At 42.4% G+C, this 18,690-nt stretch overlaps 1 protein-coding gene across 4 annotated transcripts in view; it reads right to left on the reverse strand.

The window, feature by feature from the left end:
* The window catches only part of LOC105030282 (MAM domain-containing glycosylphosphatidylinositol anchor protein 1), a 439,262-nt gene that overhangs the window by 329,381 nt on the left and 91,191 nt on the right, over positions 1-18,690 (reverse strand). For all 4 annotated transcript variants that reach the window (XM_013133057.4, XM_020053829.3, XM_020053828.3 and 1 more), the window contains exon 3: positions 7,063-7,202. In XM_013133057.4, coding sequence (XP_012988511.2) covers positions 7,063-7,202 — 140 coding nt within the window. The remainder of the gene's footprint in view (positions 1-7,062; positions 7,203-18,690) is intronic.

An 18,690-nucleotide genomic window follows, 5' to 3' on the forward strand; every position in this document is an offset into this window, starting at 1 on the left:
TGAATGCAGTGCATGTATTGAGTTTATTTGGAGAGAAAGAGAAACTAAATCGCATACACATTCTATCATCGCTCAGAATTTTCTCTGCTTATTTTACTAAAGATTAAGATTCTACAAGTGAAATAATTACTCAAGAAATTAAATACCAACGATCACCAATTATCAGTTCAGCAAACATATTACACGTTACTGTTTTTCATCAATACAATCGCCAAATTACATTTCTATATTTTCATGTAGGCTACTGAAAATCCTTCTTTGAAATTGTGTACATATTGTTTCCATTGTTTTTCAGCTGTTACATATACACTCACCTAAAGGATTATTAGGAACACCTGTTCAATTTCTCATTAATGCAATTATCTAATCAACCAATCACATGGCAGTTGCTTCAATGCATTTAGGGGTGTGGTCCTGGTCAAGACAATCTCCTGAACTCCAAACTGAATGTCAGAATGGGAAAGGAAGGTGATTTAAGCAATTTTGAGCATGGCATGGTTGTTGGTGCCAGACGGGCCAGTCTGAGGCGGATGGGCTACAACAGCAGAAGACCCCACTGGATACCACTCATCTCCACTACAAAAAGGAAAAAGAAGCTACAATTTGCACGAGCACACCAAAATTGGACAGTTGAAGACTGGAAGAATGTTGCCTGGTCTGATGAGTCTCGATTTCTGTCAGAATTTGGCGTAAACAGAATGAGATCATGGATCCATCATGCCTTGTTACCACTGTGCAGGCTGGTGGTGGTGGTGTAATGGTGTGGGGGATGTTTTCTTGGCACACTTTAGGCCCTACCTGAGCATTGTTTCTGACCATGTCCATCCCTTTATGAGCACCATGTACCTATCCTCTGATGGCTACTACCAGCAGGATAATGCACCAAGTCACAAAGCTTGAATCATTTCAAATTGGTTTCTTGAACATGACAATGAGTTCACTGTACTGAAATGGCACCCATAGTCACCAGATCAACCCAATAGAGCATCTTTGGGATGTGGTGGAACGGGAGCTTTGTGCCCTGGATGTGCATCCCACAAATCTCCATCAACTGCAAGATGCTATCCTATCAATATGGGCCAACATTTCTAAAGAATGCTTTCAGCACCTTGTTGAATCAATGCCACGTAGAATTAAGGCAGTTCTGAAGGCGAAAGGGGGTCAAACACAGTATTAGTATGGTGTTCCTAATAATCCTTTAGGTGAGTGTACATGAGTGAACCTCATTGCTGCTATCCCTGCATTTCAGTTGCACATGCCACCTTAAACTTTCGATGTGCACATTTATACATACCACTTATAACATTCATTATTCTTAATTGTTTCACTTGTAAATTGTTTGCACTTCTGGTTAGATGCTAACTGCATTTCCTTGTACATGTTCAGTGACAAAGTTGAAACTAACTAATCAAATAAATAGCAATGAAATAGCAATGACTTCAATGGATGAATGAGCAATAACACCCTGATCCCCCCAGACACACCTGTGCATGTGACTGAAGAGTAATGATGAAGAATGATGATGTATAGAAATTGAATATAATCTGAACTCAGTGAGCAAGTCAGACAACTCCTACACAATTTACAGTGATTAGTTAATTATGGCAAAACAAACCCAATAAATCTTCGCCCTGACATCATTGCAGATGCTGCAAAATATAGATGAAATGAAGGATTAGAAATAGATCCCAAAATCTACGAGTCAGATGCCGGGTCTTCATCTGATTCTGATATTAAACCGTCACCACCAATGACTGATCCACCTCACAAAAAAATAATAAACCAACCAACGGCGACCCCAAATGCCACTGTGAGACTATTGTAAGTTATCCTTTGGTCATCCTTTTACTCTGTTTATCGAATATACATTTTTACATTTCGTTATTCATGTATGTCACTGTGTGGTATGCATGGAGGACAGTTGCAGGATGAATGGTGAAACAAGGGTTTACGAAGCTGAAAAGCGTAATGCATAATACAAACAATGAAGGCCAAAACGGCTAGAACTGATATAAATGAACAAACGTACTAGGCAAGAAAAACAACAAACACACACGGAAAACTAGCAGACAATACTCCACAAAGACACCGACAAAAACAAGGGCAGTTATAGGTTGTATTAGAGAGGATCCGGTGAGAGTAATGATAGGACGTCCGGGGTGATGTGATGAGGCACAGGTGTGTGTAATAGTGGAGAGTCCCAGGTGTCCTGTGAATGCAGTGCTAGCAGACGAAAGAATGGTGACTAATAGGCTGGTGAAAGTGAGCATTGAAGTCGATCTTCCCTGGAGAAAAGCATGATCACAGGGGGCACCGTGACAGTGTAGGCTACTGTAAATCATCCTGATTATCCTTTTACTCTAGTAATTTAATTTACAAATAAAATTGAGTAATATGCTGGAATGTTTTAACCTGAAGAGAGGCTACATATCCTTGGATCTATTACTTGTATTTCAAATATTTGATTATATCTTTTCATGTGACAACAATGAAGAAATGACACTTTGCTACAATGTAAAGTAGTGAGTGTACAGCTGGTATAACAGTGTAAATTTGCTGTCCCCTCAAAATAACTCAACACACAGCCATTAATGTCTAAACTGCTGGCAACATAAGTGAGTACACCCCTAAGTGAAAATGTCCAAATTGGGCCCAATTAGCCATTTTCCCTCCTCAGTGTCATGTGACTCGTTAGTGTAACAAGGTCTCATGTGTGAATGGGGAGCAGGTGTGTTAAATTTGGTGTCATCGCTCTCATACTCCCTCATATTGGTAACTGGAAGTTCAACATGGCACCTCATGGCAAAGAACTCTCTGAGGATCTGAATAACATGAGAACATGCTGCATCCATCTTGCCATAAATTTTCACAAGATTCCCCGTGCCTTTAGAGCTCACACACCCCCAAAACATCAGTGAGCCACCACCATGCTTCACAGTGGGTATGGTATTCTGTTCACTATAGGCCTTGTTGACCCCTCTCCCAAAACACTGCGACCATAAAGCTCTATTTTGGTCTTGTCACTCGAAATTACAGTGTGTCAAAAGCTGTTAGGCGTGTCAAGGTGTTGTCAGGCATATTGTAACCTGGCTTTTTTGTGGCATTGGCGGAGTAAAGGGTTCTTTCTGGCAACTCCACCATGTAGCTCATTTTTGTTCAAGTATTGTGGTATTATGCTCCTTGAAACAACCACACTGTCATTTTTCTTTGTATCTTAAACAATTCTTCTGGCAGTTTTGGCTGAAATGGTCTACCTACTTGGTTTACCTGACCTTGGCTTGGTATCAGGAGATCCCTGAATTTTCCATTTCCTAATGAGTGATTGAAAAATACAATAGTTTCATTACCTTTTTACGCAGGTCTTTTGACAGTTATTTTCTGCTTCCCATGATTCAGTATCTAGCCTGCTCAGTGTATCCACGTGAGAGGTAACAAACTAATTGAGGAGAAACTAATTGCTTACCATATGCCGAAATGTAAATTCGAACCTAAACCTAGCCCCTAAAAAAAACTAAAACATTTACCTCTTGGGACTGGTGAAATGTCCCCAGGTGTCCCCAGAAGGACAAATGTTCATTGTTTTACTATGCACACATACACACACACAAACACACACACACACACACACACACACACACACACACACACAGAGTAGCCTTTATTGACTTCCCAAGAGTCAATGACAGTTTTACACATTGAAAGTGGGAGTGTTCTCTTTATCTTCCTAATTCGATCTCTTCGTTTGTTTCTTTCCAGCACAGAATATCTCTATATCACTTTATCACTCCATCAACAGTATCCTTCGCTTTCCATTTATCCGGCACGTTATCTGTCCATCTCTACCTGCATCTCTCACAATTCAGTGTTTCTTAGCTTCTTTCTCACCTCCCCGATCTTCGAAACATTTAAACATTCTCCCTCTTCACCCTCTACACTTACAAAGGCTTTAGCAAAGACAATGTAGAAAAGGTAAAGTCATTTGTCGTCCTGAACAGTGCACTTAATCTCACTTTCATTTAAAATGCCATATGTTATCAACGGAAAGGGACATTTTCTGAAGAAAATATGTGCTTTTTGGTTTGTGCTTAAAGTACTTAATGGTAAATTGGAGTGGAATACAGTAATACTCTCGCTTATATTAATCATGCAATATTTGTCGAAGATACATGCAGCAAATATTTTACTAAAAGTATATACATTTGTTCTGCTTATAATCAAGTAAATTATGAGTTAACACATGCCCTCACAGCCACACGTCTCATGATAGCAAACTTTCTTTAGACACCCCCGAGAGCAGCTAGCCAACCCAAAACCCATATCTACCCTCAGTCTCACCTTCACTAGACTGACTTTTTGTATTTTCCCATCCTGTGTGCACAAGCGCGTGTGCTTCTTTCTCATATTTTCACACTAGCACACACACATGCACTTAGAATTTAAACACTGCTGCACGCCATAGCCCAAGGCAATACCAGCACTGATAGTGCATGTAATATTGTTATTATTTTTTTACAGTCAGAAAGCGTGACCAATATAATCATTATTCAAAAAATAATGCCAACACAGGCCTAGAAGAAACAAGCAATTGTTGAAATTTACTGAATTTCAGTACTGTTTCAGATTGAGGAAGGCACTTCCCTGGTGTGTACTTTTGCCCAAACAATATAAGCTATGTAAAAAATATATATGGTTTACATTTTTGTGATGTCTAATTTTTTATTATGGCCTGGTTTTATCGCATCAGGGAGAGTCAAAAATCGAGACATTAGTCCTCTGATATACATCTTATCAGACCGTTTTGCATATCACCCTTTCTCTTTCTCTGGCCAGGAAATATTCATTCTCCGGCCAACAACCATAGTTGAACTTGCAGGTATCTAACCCACAACAATGAGACAGTAGAGCAACATTACATGGCAACCCTTGTCACACCCATCCATCTGGACGCTGCTGAACCAATTAGCACTGCTCTCAATGGAACCCCGGGGGACTGTCGGTATGGCATGACCAGCAGGATTTAACCCCCTGGCCACAATGATGCAACTCTACTGAGAAGCTTTGACTTAGACCACTGCACCACTACGACAACTGCACCACTAGAAGCCCCAGGGAACAAACATTTGATTACATTTGTTAATATTTCTTTTTCCAAACATAGTATACATGAATAAAGAGAGAGACTGTGGGCATGTGTGTGTGTGTTCAGAGCAGGGTCTGGGAAGGGCCAAAATACAATCACAAGTAAAGCCATGATTGTATAAAGTATCTTCATTCCGCGAACGTTAAAGAAAGACCCAAAATAGCATCGGCATGACCTCTAAAATAATTGGGTCCTTTGTACTGCCAAGGTTTCACTGTGGATCCAACTTAAGTATTCAAATAAGTCTGGGAGTGTCTGAGCAAGGAACATGTATCAGAGAGACAAGTAAAGAGAGAGTGAAGAGAGAAAGAAGGTTGATGGAAAAAGGGAGGAAAACAAAGAGAGAATGAGAGAGAATGAGAGATATGGGGAGAGAAAAGAAGAGTTGAGATTGAAAGACAAAGAGGAAGAAAGATGCAAGTGTGACTTGCGTGACTTGACTACTAAGACTACGGTTTTGGAATGCCTTGCCGATGTTTACAGAGGTATTTCATGCCTATACAGTTCATTGAAAAATAATTTGGGAGAAAGACAAAAACTGCCTTAATCCCGGAAAGAGCACAGCACAGGAGGTGTTGGTAGGGGGTTAGATGATTTACTAAATAAGGCAAAGAGGAATTTGCTGAGCCAGTTTGGGTTAGTAGTTGATGTGGTTAGTGGTGGACACACATACACACATAAACAAAGTCAAATTTGTGTGCGCACACCCACCTATTTTATTAATCTAATACCACCAGACAGCTACCCTAAGGGAGCACACAGCCTTTCTCCTCTTTAAGACATAGGAACACAAACCCCATAAAATATATATATATAAAATATAAATGTAAATATACACAACAAAATATCTACTGTATTTTTTATCCATTTTAAACAAATGTTGTTTTTTGTTGCATTAAGCACATTTGGTTTAAAGTGTCATGTCATCTTCTTCCGCTTATCCGGGGCCGGGTCGCGGGGGCAGCAGTCTAAGCAGGGATGCCCAGACTTCCCTCTCCCCAGACACTTCCTCTAGCTCTTCCGGGGGAACACCGAGGCGTTCCCAGGCCAGCCGGGAGACATAGTCCCTCCAGCGTGTCCTAGGTCTTCCCCGGGGTCTCCTCCCGGTGGGACGGGACCGGAACACCTTCCCAGGAAGGCGTTCCGGAGGCATCCGAAAAAGATGCCCAAGCCACCTCAGCTGACCCCTCTCGATGTGGAGGAGCAGCGGCTCTACTCTGAGCTCCTCCCGGGTGACCGAGCTTCTCACCCTATCTCTAAGGGATCGCCCGGCCACCCTGCGGAGAAAGCTCATTTCGGCCGCCTGTATCCGGGATCTTGTCCTTTCGGTCATGACCCAAAGCTCATGACCATAGGTGAGAGTAGGAACGTAGATTGACTGGTAAATCGAGAGCTTCGCCTTGCGGCTCAGCTCTTTCTTCACCACGACAGACCGATACATCGACTGCATTACTGCAGAAGCTGCACCGATCCGTCTGTCAATCTCCCGTTCCATCCTTCCCTCACTCGTGAACAAGACCCCTAGATACTTAAACTCCTCCACTTGAGGCAGGCACTCTCCACCAACCTGAAGCGGGCAAGCCACCCTTTTCCGACTGAGGACCATGGTTTAAAGTGTGACATACTATTTTTTTAATGTAATGTTTTCATTCAGTTAGATATGCAAAATGCATACACATGCATTCTAAACTTGACTTGACTCAACTTCCTCGTTCTCTACATTTAGCTTGTTTAGCAAATGCTCGAAGCAACTTAAAGTAATTAGGGTTAAGATCCTTGTTCAAAGGTACAGCATAGTTTGATCACCTTCTCAGCTTGGAGATTCTAAACAGTGACCTTTTAGGTTCTGGTCCAATACTGATATCTGCCACCTCTCTACAAGTTTGGCAATTCATATTCTCTACCAGGTTATTTTGTGTTACCTGTGGTCGTGGATGTCCTTTCACAAGACACTGGAGCTCCAGGCGGTCTCCCTCTCGAATAGTATAGATCCTTTCACTGATGTTGTCCTCCTTCACCACACACGCCTGGCCCGAGTGTGCAATCTGGGCATTGGCAGGGGCTGAATGAAAGAGAATGGGTCACATTTTTAGGCTCATGGGGTCACATAGCAGACATGTTTTTAACAATAAATAATTTTAGAAGAGCCCTGGCTCAAATGGTTATAAAAGTTGAGTTACACACATATTCAGACACCCGAGTCAAAGGAAATGTAATCCAAATTTGTCACAGTTCTGCTCAAAAGATTATATAATGACTGAACTAATCAAAGGCTTAGTGATAGTGATAGTGGTGTGATAGTGTTAAACAAGAAAAAAAAGAATGTGTCCGCCAGGTTGATTGAGATACAATGGATAAAGTGACATGTAGAACAAAACCCCAGCAATGGCCCCAAGAACCAGCACAAACGACATCTGACGTAAGACAACCTACAAGACTCGTCACAGAAGACGGTTCAGGTTGCATGCCAGCTGAGAGAAAGAGATAATAACAGTTATCAGAGAGAAAAATACTAGGGGAGCGCAATTTCACATTTAAGTCATTTAGCAGACAGTCATTTGGCTACAATACAGTGACTTACACTAGAGGCAAACTAACATGTAAGGCTAGTTCCCAGAACAAGGGATACACATAGCATCCCCCCCACGGCCCAGGGCCCCTCAGTGGTTCTGGGACAGGCCTTGGGTGACAGCTACCATGCGGCTGCCGCCTCAAGACACAGGTGAAGTGTGGGATTTTCAACCTGACACAGGCAGCATGGTGCATGCTAACCCGCTAACTTAATGTGAACCTCATAAATAGAACGAGGACAGGAGAGCAACGAGGGGGAGGGGGTTAATATGATGTGACGCTCCGCAGTCTACAGCCTTGCATCAGTGTGTGTGTTGCAAGGAAAGAGATCAGGAGAAGCACATTTAAATAAGAGATGCGCTCTGGTGCCCGTACTCGGGTTGTGGCGCATCTCACCAGGATGTATCAGTGGACCACTGGACCATTCAAACGGGTGATTATGCCATTGGCAGAGCAGGCCTGTTTTCAGCATATATCGTTGCTATTTATGGAAACATTTGTATCCTTTTCTCTCTTTCTGGCGTATCTTGCTCTTTCGCACCCTTTGTCTCTCTATATCCTTCTTCTCTCACTCTCTTTCTCTACATCATTCTCTTGCTCTCTCTTCCTCTATTTCTGGCCATGTCTTTCTTTCCTCCTCTTTTACTCTGACATATACTCGCCCTCCTCTCTCTTTCATCCATCTCTTTCTGCCTTTCAATCTTCTCCTTTCCATCTCTGCTCATCTATCTCTCTGAATCCGGTCAAGGTTAACTTATGAAACCTCTGCACCCTCTGCAACTGCCGTTGAGACATTGTGGGAGTGGAAGGAAACCCAGAAGGTTAAGCAGGTCTGCGTTAAGGGGGATGGAGAGGGTACAAGGCGAGCGGTCAGAAGAGACACCCCGGCAGAACCTCGGAGGCAGGGCCAAAGGGCGGTGGGGGTCAACTCAACAACTAGACCGCTGAGCATGCCCCATTTTAAGGGATGAATAATTGTATGTTTGATATCGCTAGCACGTTGGGGTTTGCACAGCCTCTCCAGAGTAGGAGACAGTATGAACTGCAGCGTGCGGTTACACCACTACTCTTGCCTGAGGCTGGAAGCCGCTCAGCAAGTCTGACTGACTGTGGCAGTCAGAGTTGGTTGAAGATGAGGGTGGGTGAATTAGGAAGGAAAGCAAGAGAGAGGGAGACATGAGGTAATGAGAGTGAGAACAAGAGCGAGAAGGTGGAGGAATGGAAGAAGCACAGGGAACGGTAGAAAGAAGGAGATTCTAATAGGCTAAGAGAGACAAACAGAGCCAGACAAGGAGAGAAAAAAGGGAGCAATGAAAATGTAAAAGCTGGCAAGGCGAAAGCAAGAAAAACAAAGACGGTGAGAAAATGTATACTGAAAATTCCACAAATGTAGTGAAAAACAGACGTGTCCAACACTAGAAAAACTCTGCCCCAACAACATTGAGAGACAAGCAGCAAATAAACATCAAATTTTCCCCTCAATGGTAAGAAAACAGAACAGACATTCAACTGGGCCGCATGTTTTCTGAGGACCCCTCAAGGACCCATGCCTTTGTGCAGATGACCCTATTTTACACTATGGTATTGTTCTCAAACTGTTTGAAGGAATAAGAGTCTCACCTTGCACTACCCTTTCTGCATGTAACATTAATCAGAGATATGCCCAACACAAAAATAGGGTGATCTGTATCTCTAATGATTTTTATTTCATACATGTCCTCAGATGGAGTTAACTGTGATGCACTGTTCCCATATACTCATAGTTTTCAGATCCAAATTTGAAATACATGCTGTTTTCTCCACACCCTCATATTTCATGGATAGATATCAATATCATTGATACAATTACTGCTTGGCCAGAGATTCTATCCTGGGTAAGGGTTAGTTCCTAAATAAAGAAAAAGGACGTACATTCCCAATATAGGCTGTACTAAATTTCTTTCACTACCCCAGATATGCAATTCAGTGGATCCTCTTATCCAAAACAATGTAAATGAATGCAAAAATGTTTGTATGGGTGATCCAAATGGGAATTTATCAACAATCCAGATATTCCAAGCCCAATGCTCCATCTGAGCCACTGAGAGTCCTTATATGGTCCAACTGTAATTGGATGAGCCAAAATACTCTATAATGATGATACATATCATGAACACACATTTACACCAACATCACACACACACACACACACACACACACACACACACACACACACACACACACACACACACACACAAACTTAACAGGTCTAGTTTGTTTCTTGTATATCCTCTGCTACTCCTACCCATTTGCACATTGCTCAGTACTGGTACTTCCTGAAAATAGTCAGTTGTCGTCATTCACTTTTACTTAGACCTTGTTATTGTTATTTGTTTCACTGTGTATAGGTCGTGTTAATACTGTCTATTTAAACATTTTCCTTAGACTTCTATATGCACTTTTTTGAAAAGTGCCCTTAAGTAAACCCTTCATTAACCATGTCAATCTCATGGTTAATGAAGCATGTGACGACAAACATTCAATTTAATTCCAGAAAGTTATCAGTGTTTAGCATTTCTATGTACCATGGGGATTAAGTCGGACGATGTGGATGTGTAAAATAAAGAAACAGAGTGTGTGTGTGTGGGTGTGTTCGAGTGTGTATATGGTGTGTGTGTAATGGCATAGAATCGTGTATTTTGGATGTGAGCGCATGATCAGGAATTGAGGTGCGAATGCCTTGTATAATCTGTTACCCTTCATTAGAACCAAAGAAACTTGCTCATTTCTTTAGTTTGGTGGATGGAGCATTTCATTGGGCTATTTTTGACAGTGATCCATTTCGTAACAGTTTTTTTATTGAACAATTTATTTGACGCAACATTGATCAAGATTGCAAGGGATTAGACTCAAGCTCTGCCATACCATTATAAATGGCTTGGTCCCTAACTCAATACTGATCATGTAAAAAAGACAAACATTTCTATTGGCAAGCTGTCCTGGTTAATTAAATGTTGGCTGCCAGCTTTGATGAGGAAGGGATGATCTCTTGCTTAAAGTGGGATATGTACTGGCATAGTGTGTATGTGTGTCTGTGAGTGTGTGTGTGTGTGTGCATTCTGGTGTGAGAGCGTGCGTGTCTATTGGCAGAGGGGAACCCCAGGAAGGTCATGAATCCTCTTGCAGATCCAAGGCACACTTCCCATGATTGATACGCGTAGTTACTTTATCACCCAGCGCCCATGCATACCAATGAATTGCCGACTGAATTAACTTCATTCATGACAAGACATCTTACTTCCCAGCCCCATTCCCTAGAGCTTCTTACAGCATCCGAGAGACACAGAAACTTGGGAAAGTCACAACCATTATCGATCATGACAAAAGGAAACCCTTCAATGTGACCTAGAAAGGCAAGACATTAACAGATGAAGGTACTGTCAACTTCTATCTCACATACACACACAATTTACAAAGGCACAACTGATGCCAAGACATGTTGGAAAATGACAGCAAACACAGAAAGGAGAATTTAAAATGGTTGAGGTTATTGCAATAACTTTAAATATTAAACTAAAGTCACAAAAAAGTTGAAAACCGGTGAATAGAGTCCATTTCCATCATGCCATTTTTACTTGATCCTGCCATGCAGTAAATCGTTGTTCATTCAAGCAAAACAAAGAGCGATCAGCTATGAATCTATTGTCTTTCATATCAATCAGTTGTATCTGTGTTTTGCATTTGCAACCATCTACAGCTAAACAGGGTGTAACTGTTACTTTACAGCAAACCCAAACGATTGTACCAGACCGAGAATAGAAATGTCCACAGGCCAAGGTGGCTGTCAAGGGGAGTGAGCGAGCACCATCAGGATTGCAAACGTTGACTGTTTTAGCAGTGCTGACAGGCCATTGATTAAAGTGAGAAAAAAGGCAGTGGTACACCCCCCATCCCATGACTTAACGAAGATAGCGTAAGACTAGACTGAGCCATCACATGACAGGGTGGGTTCTGGAGTTGGTGGGCGGTCTTAAAAAAATTATTCAGACACATAAAGAAACATTACAGAGTGGTTTTAACATGTCACATGGCTAAATTGACTTTTTGTTTCCAGGGAGCCAGCTGAGATCTTTAAGCCTGCATTATAACACACACTAATAGTGAAAGATAAAATGACAAAAATGCTAATTCAAACACTAATCCAAATTTGCCCAGTGAAAGTTTAATGTCCAGGTAAAAAAGGCCCATCTATTGAGACTAGATAAACGCATAGGCTTTCTTGTCTTGTCCCTAACACTCACCAACGCAAAAATGAAATCATTGTACCATGCAGCAAATGAGGGCATCAACTAAATGTGTCAGCCAATGTCACTGATTAAACCTTCTATGACAAGGATTGACAAGGCGGCATAACCACATTCCCAATTCTGCTTTATTACGTAAATCAAGGCGGTATATTTGAACTAGGAAGGATCCTAAAAGGTATCTAAATGGCATTGATGGATAAGTTTCCTTTAATGGAATAATACATCCCCAGAAACGAAAGTCTATCAAAATGGTAAAATTTGGTTCTATTCTGTTCTATTTACTTAAAAGTGGCCCTTCCCTGAATTCGAAAATGTATGTGGTAATGGGTCATAGTAATTCTTGTGACTGGAGATGGAGGACTTAACACAATGACATTTCATAATGCTTTTAAAACAACTATCTGTAGTCCAGATGGAGTGCTGTGGTACTGTACAGTCCTGTAGATGGTATTGTTATACATGTCTAAACACATTAATCTACATTGTCATGAGTAGATTTTAGCCATGTCTGCTATATTCCATAAAGGGTCCATTCTTTGACCACAAGGCCATGTTACCGTATCTATGTGTAGAACAAAAAATTATACATGCTACTCTCTTTCGTGCAGCATGTATATTTAAATGGTGACATGCGTTTCAAATGTAGCACAGTAATTGAGGAGGCAGAGATATATACAATAATGGCAGACGCTGGGGAGAGAAAGGGTAGAATGGGAGACGCCTGTAATGGCTGGCCACTACGGCAAAACAACAAGATCAGAGTGGAGAAGTCTAGAAAAAGCTGGGGCCTTCGGGAGCAAACAAGATGCAACATGGCAGAGTGGACATGGCAAAACAAGAGTAAGAGGGGGGTCATTTTTATAGAACAAGGGAGGAGAGACAGAAAAATGGGCAAGATATCAGTCTGTGGCCAAACAAGCGTGTTTCCGCTCAAACTCAATTTTTCTGATCTTTTTTTCACATTTTATTGTATTTAATAGTTTTGCATTTATATGTTATATATTCATAGTTAATTTTAAAGTTATCATTTTGGGACCACCTGTTAGCCGTGATAGAACAATATTTGCACAAACCCTTCCAATTGGCAGGGTCAAGGAATAAAGCATATCCTGCAGCTTTCTTCTGACTTCACCGTTGGCCACCACAAATTGGCAGAAGCGAAAAAGACGCACACAGAGGGGTCCCTCCACACAGGCCGGATACACTGCAGGCTCACACACGCTCCCATGGATCCAGAACAGAGAGTGAAAGCAAGCTCTGCGGTGGCTCTGTGTTGAAACAGGCTGTGGGTGAGTGGATTAGGACAAGCCTGTTCAAACACACCAGAGAGACACCAGCCCTACATCAAGGGCCCACGGAGAGTTGAGACATGGGTGAGCATGTGTGTGTGTGTGTGTGTGTCTGTGTGTTAGAGTAAAAAATAAAATGCACTCCTCAAATAAATTAACGGAACACATAATCATCAGAGTATAACTCAAAGTAAATTAAACTTCAGGGATATCAAACTGTCCAGTTAGGAAGCATTAGTGTTGGTGAATCAATGTCACATGTTTTAGCGCAAATAAAAATGACAAAACTGGGCTCCACATAAAAAATGTTAAAAACTTACTGGCCCGAAATATATTTTTTACAGGCCCTCTTTCCAAAAGTTTTAATTTATAAGTGTTACAACATAGAACCAAATACTTTTGTTACTTAACATGATTAATCATTTATGAAATTAATTTTGGATATATAAAACAAAATATTTTTATATTTCTTTCATAAAATGTCTATTTATAAAAATGAATAAAAAGATAAGTCAAAGAAGCATTTGACTTTCAAACAAAACACTGACTTTCAAACAAAACACTAACTCATTCACCCCAGGGAACAAGGCGACCAGCCGGTCCGTTAGTTATTACTTGCGGTTGTTATGTCGTGCAATCACCCAATGGGCATCTGCATTTAGATTCCTGATACAACCAAGGGGCCTTGAAGATGGATTGTCATGCTGACCAGGTACTGTTTGCTATTGGCATGGATGGTCAGGGATTGTTTGCGAAAATGTCAGTGCCTTTGTAAAAAGACACATTTATCCGTTCTAGCCGGGAACTTAGGACAGACGACAGTGCATCTGATTTCCATTGACGTCGAAACAGGTAAAATATTTTTGACAGATTACGAAACAACTGGAGGATGCAATGATTATTTTACAATATAAATTTTTTTTGCGGTGGCCCGATTGGGACAGTGACTTGCTAGTTTGATTAGTCCCGATTTGACTTTTCACTGGCTCGGGGCCATCAGCCATCATTGTTGTCCAGCCCTGCAACAGGTGCTTTGGAGAGGCAACAGCCAGACAAGCCCCAAAAAGGAAATAGTTTTACAGGTGGTGGCCACTGACAATTGCGCTCTCCTTATCCATCCTGACTGATTCTTCTCTAGTTTTGCATTTTGCTAGTGTCCTTGTCACTTCTGGTAGTGGTACCTGCAGCCCATTCAGGTTGCACAGGTAGTCCAGTTCCTCCAGGATGGCACATCTATATGTGCCATCGCGAGAAGGTTTGCTGTGTCTCCCAGTACAGTCTCAAGAGCAAGGAGGAGACACCAAGAGGGGCGATTACACGAGGAGAGCTGGACAGGGCCGTAGAAGGGAATCAACCCAGCAGCAGGATCGGTATCTGCTCCTTTTTGCGAGGAGGAACTGGAGGAGCACTGCCAGTATCCTACAAAATGACCTCCAGCGGGCTACTGGTATGCACGTTTCTGACCAATCTGTCAGCAACAGACTCCGTTAGGATGGCATGAGGGCCTGAAATCCTCTAGTGGGACCTATGCTCACAGCCCAGCACCATGCATACAAATACTCGATTGGTATTTGCCTGAGAACACCAGAATTGGCAGGTCCACCACTGCCGCCCGTTCTATTCACAGATGAGAGCAGGTTCACACTGAGCATATGTGACAGACGTGAAAGAGTCTGGAGACACCTCTGTGAACGTTATGCTGCCTGCAACATCATGCAGCATGACCGGTTTGGCAGTGGGTCAGTGAAGGTCTGGGAAGGCATATCCTTGGAGGGTTGCACATATCTCCACATCCTAGCCAACAGTACCCTGACTGCTGTTGGGTACTGGGATGAAATCCTCAGACCCATCGTCAGACCTTACACTGGTGCAGTGGACCATGGGTCCCTCCTTTGTGCAGGACAATGTCTGGCCTCATGTGGCCAGATTGTGTAGGCAGTTCCTGCATGACAAAATAATTTATGCCATTGACTGGCCCTCTTATTCCCCTGACCTGAATCCAATTGAGAACCTCTGGGACGTTATGTACCGGGTGCATCTGATGCCACCAAGTAGCGCCACAGACTGACCAGGAACTCACTGATGCCCTGATCCAGGTCTGGGAAGAGATCCCCCAAACAACATCCGCCGTCTCAACAGGAGCATGCCCAGATGTTGTTAGGAGTGCATACAGGCACGTGGGGGCCAGTGACTCAGTAGTACACACTACTGAGTCACATTATGAGTTGCCTTGATGAAATTCTTGCAAGTTGGAACAGCCTGTGATTTTTGTTTACTTATATTTTTGGTGTGAGTTTGAATCCAGCCATCAATCGGTAGGTGATTTTGGTTTCCATTGACCATTGATATGTCATTTTGCTCTCAACAAATTACACAATGTACAGTACATTTTTATCTTTAATATATTTTGTTTGAGACCCAATTTAAGTGTAGCTTTAATTTTTTGGAGCAGTGTATTATTTTAGTGCATGTGGCTAATTCTCACTGGCATCTACGACTTTGAGGTCAATAGTACAGGGAGGGAGAGAGCGAAAGTCCTCAGACAAAACAGCCACAACGGCATTCTTGAGGATGGCATCCATTCTGTCTCCCAGGACCCTGCTTCCCCCACTGACTTTGAATGATTCCTAATGACACAGTGATTACTCAGCCCATCTCTACAGTTTCCACTTTCCAAACTACAGCAGTATAAGCAGGTACACAGCATAAGGAGACCTCAAAGAGTAGGCTAAACCATGCGTTGAACAGCTTGGGGTTCTAAAAGCAACACTGAATCTCAGCCGAAGGCAAGGAGAGAATAACTATAAAGTACACAATTTCCCCCTTAACTTTTCCCCTTCATCGCCACAGGCGAAGCACCTCGTTCCCATCGCTCCCCCGGCAATCCCAGTAAGGGGAACTGGGTTGGGGAAGCAGATTTCAAAGTGTTTCACACAAGAGCCGGTGTTGTTTGATGGGAAAATCATGGACAAAGGGCAGTGATTGCACGGTAATTGATGTAGACGGGTGATCGAAGAACAGGGAAGAATAGTGGGGGTTCTGTTACATAATGAAGACAAAATCTCTGTAGGGTGCGGACGGGCATGTCCAGTGATTAGTGATGTGTTTTTTTTTTCAGATAAAGGAAAGGAAGAAAAGAAGGAAGAAAGAAATACGGAGCACTGTGAAAAATAGAAACTCCCTGTCAGGTCTTGGATCTCTACCACAGACTGACAGCTGAGCGACGGCAAGAGAGAGTGTAAAAGACAGAGAGAAAAAAAAAAGATGGCAAACCGCCACAAGAGTGACTGGCATTCCCTTTGTGAGCGGTACATTCAAAGAGCATGTCATATCTGATAGAAACCCTTGGAGAGCCGTCAGCTGAGGGCGGAGGTAGCGGCGGAGAACGTGAGTATTTCAACTTAAGCTTTAAGTGCTTTGACAATTAGTATTTTGTCTTGAATCGAAAAGTGAGCTTGAATTATAGCTATTATCATATGACCAGACTAGGTAGGCAATTTAATTACTGGTGTTAACATTAGAAAGGCTTTATTTGACCCTTTTCACTAATAACATTTGACTTACACATTAGATCTTATTCATGTAAATATAAAAAAGAAAGCTAGCTAAGAAGCCCAGCGTAGGCAAGATTACGGTCCAGAGAGACTGGAGGATCTCATGAGTCCGTTACTTAGCTGAGAGAGTGGTAGAAGTGACCGTGGCTACAAGTCACAAATGCCAAAAGAGACTGCTGATTTAGTGCACCCGACGAGAGGTCAAGAACCCCAGCTGCACTCAACAAGTCTTACAGAGCCCTGTAGCACCATATGTGCTATAGATGGTTGACAGACTCAAAGGCATTACCCTTGTCTAAATAATCAGATGTTATCTTGTTTAGGACCTTTAGAAATCCATCCATGGCCATTCCTGAAGACTGACTTAACCACAAACCTTAATATATTTGAAACTCTCAAATACACTCACCTAAAGGATTATTAGGAACACCATACTAATACTGTGTTTGACCCCCTTTCGCCTTCAGAACTACAATAATTCTACGTGGCACTGATTCAACAAGGTGCTGAAAGCATTCTTTAGAAATGTTGGCCCATATTGATAGGATAGCATCTTGCAGTTGATGGAGATTTGTGGGATGCACATCCAGGGCACGAAGCTCCCGTTCCACCACATCCCAAAGATGCTATATTGGGTTGAGATCTGGTGACTGTGGGGGCCATTTCAGTACAGTGAACTCATTGTCATGTTCAAGAGACCAATTTGAAATTATTCAAGCTTTGTGACATTGTGCATTATCAGAAACAATGCTCAGGTAGGCTGTGGCATTTAAATGATACCCAATTGGCATTAAGGGGCCTAAAGTGTGCCAAGAAAACATCCCCCACACCATTACACCACCACCACCAGCCTGCACAGTGGTGAAAAGGCATGAGGGATCCATGTTCTCATTCTGTTTATGCCAAATTCTGACTCTACCATCTGAATGTCTCAACAGAAATCGAGACTCATCAGACCAGGCAACATTCTTCCAGTCTTCAACTGTCCAATTTTGGTGAGCTTGTGCAAATTGTAGCCTCTTTTTCCTTTTTATAGTGGAGATGAGTGGTACCCGGTGGGGTCTTCTGCTGTTGTAGCCCATCCGCCTCAAGGTTGTGCGTGTTGTGGCTTCACAAATGCTTTGCTGCATACCTCGGTTGTAACGAGTGGTTATTTCAGTCAAAGTTGCTCTTCTATCAGCTTGAATCAGTCGGCCCATTCTCCTCTGACCTCTAGCATCAACAAGGCATTTTCGCCCACAGGACTGCCGCATACTGGATGTTTTTCCCTTTTCACACCATTCTTTGTAAACCCTAGAAATGGTTGTGCGTGAAAATCCCAGTAACTGAGCGGATTGTGAAATACTCAGACCGGCCCGTCTGGCACCAACAACCATGCCACGCTCAAAATTTATTAAATAACCTTTCTTTCCCATTCTGACATTCAGTTTGGAGTTCAGGAGATTGTCTTGACCAGGACCACACCCCTAAATGCATTGAAGCATCTGCCATGTGATTGGTTGATTAGTTAATTGCATTAATGAGAAATTGAACAGGTGTTCCTAATAATCCTTTAGGTGAGTGTATATTAAGGCTTGTCTGTAGAAATGATATTGTCATACCTTGGAACATCTTAGCTTGGATGTCAGCCCACTACTTCAAGATCAACCTTCTTGAGAAGGCCTGCATGCTCCCATCATCTCCAGTCTTGAGAAGGCCTTCATGCTCCCGTCATCTCTTTCATAGTACACATGTCTCTTTGCTGGGCTCTCAGCTTGTGCCACTTATCAAGAATGTCACATCCCGCTGGGTGTTCAACCTTTCAAAGTTCTCCCATTCAACCCCGCTTCACATGCTTTATTGCTTCCAGT

This window comes from Esox lucius, chromosome 15 (assembly GCF_011004845.1).
Source record: "Esox lucius isolate fEsoLuc1 chromosome 15, fEsoLuc1.pri, whole genome shotgun sequence".
NCBI lineage: Eukaryota > Metazoa > Chordata > Actinopteri > Esociformes > Esocidae > Esox > Esox lucius.